Source organism: Octopus bimaculoides, chromosome 16, assembly GCF_001194135.2.
Source record: "Octopus bimaculoides isolate UCB-OBI-ISO-001 chromosome 16, ASM119413v2, whole genome shotgun sequence".
In the NCBI taxonomy this organism is placed as follows: Eukaryota; Metazoa; Mollusca; class Cephalopoda; order Octopoda; family Octopodidae; genus Octopus; species Octopus bimaculoides.
The window spans coordinates 21,457,655-21,459,887 of NC_068996.1; the positions used below are offsets into that span (position 1 = coordinate 21,457,655).

General features: G+C 40.9%; 1 protein-coding gene across 1 annotated transcript in view; it reads left to right on the forward strand.

Annotated features, from left to right (window-relative positions):
• Positions 1-2,227, forward strand: part of LOC128249600 (uncharacterized) — a 49,490-nt gene extending 47,263 nt beyond the window's left edge. Inside the window, exon 2 of the mRNA XM_052973568.1 lies at positions 555-2,227. Coding sequence (XP_052829528.1) covers positions 555-2,165 — 1,611 coding nt within the window. The 3' untranslated portion in view covers positions 2,166-2,227. The remainder of the gene's footprint in view (positions 1-554) is intronic.
• Positions 2,228-2,233: the final 6 nt, after the last annotated feature.

A 2,233-nucleotide genomic window follows, 5' to 3' on the forward strand; every position in this document is an offset into this window, starting at 1 on the left:
ATTTATTTCCTTGGTAAAGCCGTGTACTTTGTTCATTCCTGTCAGGTATTTTAACCAGAAGTTGGGGATCTTGTCATGCCTAGGTGCCTTCCAGTTGCTTAGTCTTTGCAGTGCCTGGCTGACCTCTTCAGTTGTTATAGGGAAGCAGAGTTGCTCAGGTGCTAAGTTCGTTGTTTTAATAGTCCATTCTGAGGTTGCTCCTTCACCGACCATATTTCTTTCCAAAATTCTTCCACTTCTTCTGCTGTTGGTGCTGCAGTAATGTCTATTTTATTTTTTCCCAGTTCTTGGTAGAATTTTTGGGGGTTGGATTTGAACTGTTTGTTTTGTTCAAAGAAACGTTGGCATTTCTCATACCAGCGGATCCTTTGTGCTTTGGCAAGGATATCTTGCTTTAGCTTTTCTTTTGCCTCAGGTAAATCTTTTTCTGTAATGTTGTATTTGTAGAATATTTTTGTTTTCTTCTTGTTACTTATTATTATTATTATTATTATTATCATTATTATTATTATTATTATCATCATTATTATTGTTAATTTTTCTATATTTTGCAGAGACCCGAATCGGAATTGCGGTTTGACAATAGGGCAGCACAAGGAGAGCCATCAAATAGAATAGCCGAAACTATGATTGAGAACAGTCGGAATTTCCCCTCTTCTGGAAATACTGCATTTCTCGTGCCTTCCATTTCAGCCACTCCAATGCCACCATCATTGACATCATTTTCTCAGTCACAGTCTATGACAGCACCCCTTCTTACAACATCATCTATCGATGGAGCCCTGTCCTATTCAGACAACAAACACCACCCTTACCCTCCGATACCTCTTAGACAAAGAGACTTACCAGCTTCCTTTTGGCAGGAGCCAAACTCACAAACCAGGCAACGCTGTCTTGACCACTTAGCAGCAGCTGCTGCTGGACTATCTCATACCTCTCTCCAATCTCGTTCTTCCACACTTTCAGGATCTTCTCAATTAGCATCAAATTCTTTCCTGTCTTCATCTCCAATGTCTTCCAGTAACTCTCATTTCCTCCCCTTCCTTGCACTCTATCCAGATCTTATGTTGTCCAACACTGCTTTTAATCGTTATGTGCGCCGACCCTCTCAGCTGAATCCAGCAGGAGATCTTGCATCATCAACTCCCTTGAATAGACTCAAGGGTGGAACTTTAAACAGTAGCATTGGTGATGCTGTCCAACAGAATGGAAGATTAAATCCATACAGTGCTCAAAGGACTCAGTCACGTTTCCCAATTACAGAATATCTTTACAATATGTACGGTTCTAAATATCGCTATGCAAACCCTGTTGTTTTACAACAAACTCCACCACTTTCTGAGAAAACCTGGGATGATGTACGTATCAAAATGATTGAAGCTAATAGCAGGAGTAATACTCACCACTCCACTGAAGCCAATGAGAAGTTAAACTCTAATAAAAACTCTAAACATGACGACATAGTAAACAACCCTATTAACAGCCAAATATATTTGAAACGGAGGGCTTCTGATAACCACATCAAGTCATTGGATGACAGCGTTCTGCCATTATTGTCTTTGCAGTCATTGCAAACTTCATCCTCCTCTTCCTCTCCAACTGATAAAAATGCTACTATTAAAACAGCTGGCACTGCTCTCTCTGAGAGAGCTGCTGACTTTAGTTTGCGGCTGTCAGACTGTTATAAATCATCAACCAAACATTCGCCCCATTCTCGCCTTTCTGATGGCATGCTCTTTGATAATTCTGTAAATGACAGTGACCAGCTGAACAATGCTCGATGCGTCTGCTGTGATGTTCTGAAAGATTCCTGTCCAAATCAACCGAAAAGAAACAACAGTAACAGCCTTAGCCAGACCAATAATGGAACATCTGTGAGCACAGCCACAAATGACAATGCTACTCTTGCTACCACTAATAATTCCTCAAATCCTGGTGAACTTGGCTTTCTTCCATATTTCCAGGTTTTCCCCCACCTGTGGCCACCATTTCCTCCCCCTCTACCTCCTTCAGCAAGTCTATCTTTAGCAGCAACAGCTACAGCCAGGGAAAGATATCTTCCAGATAATATATATGCCTACAGTAATCAAGAACGTAGCATCCGTTTAATGAGGCCCAGAAGCACTCTAGGAGCTCGCTACCATCCATTTGGTGATGTTCGTTAAGACAAATTATATTTATAAGATAACAAATCGATATATGTGTGTAGGTGTGTGTTTGTGTGGTTGCCTCT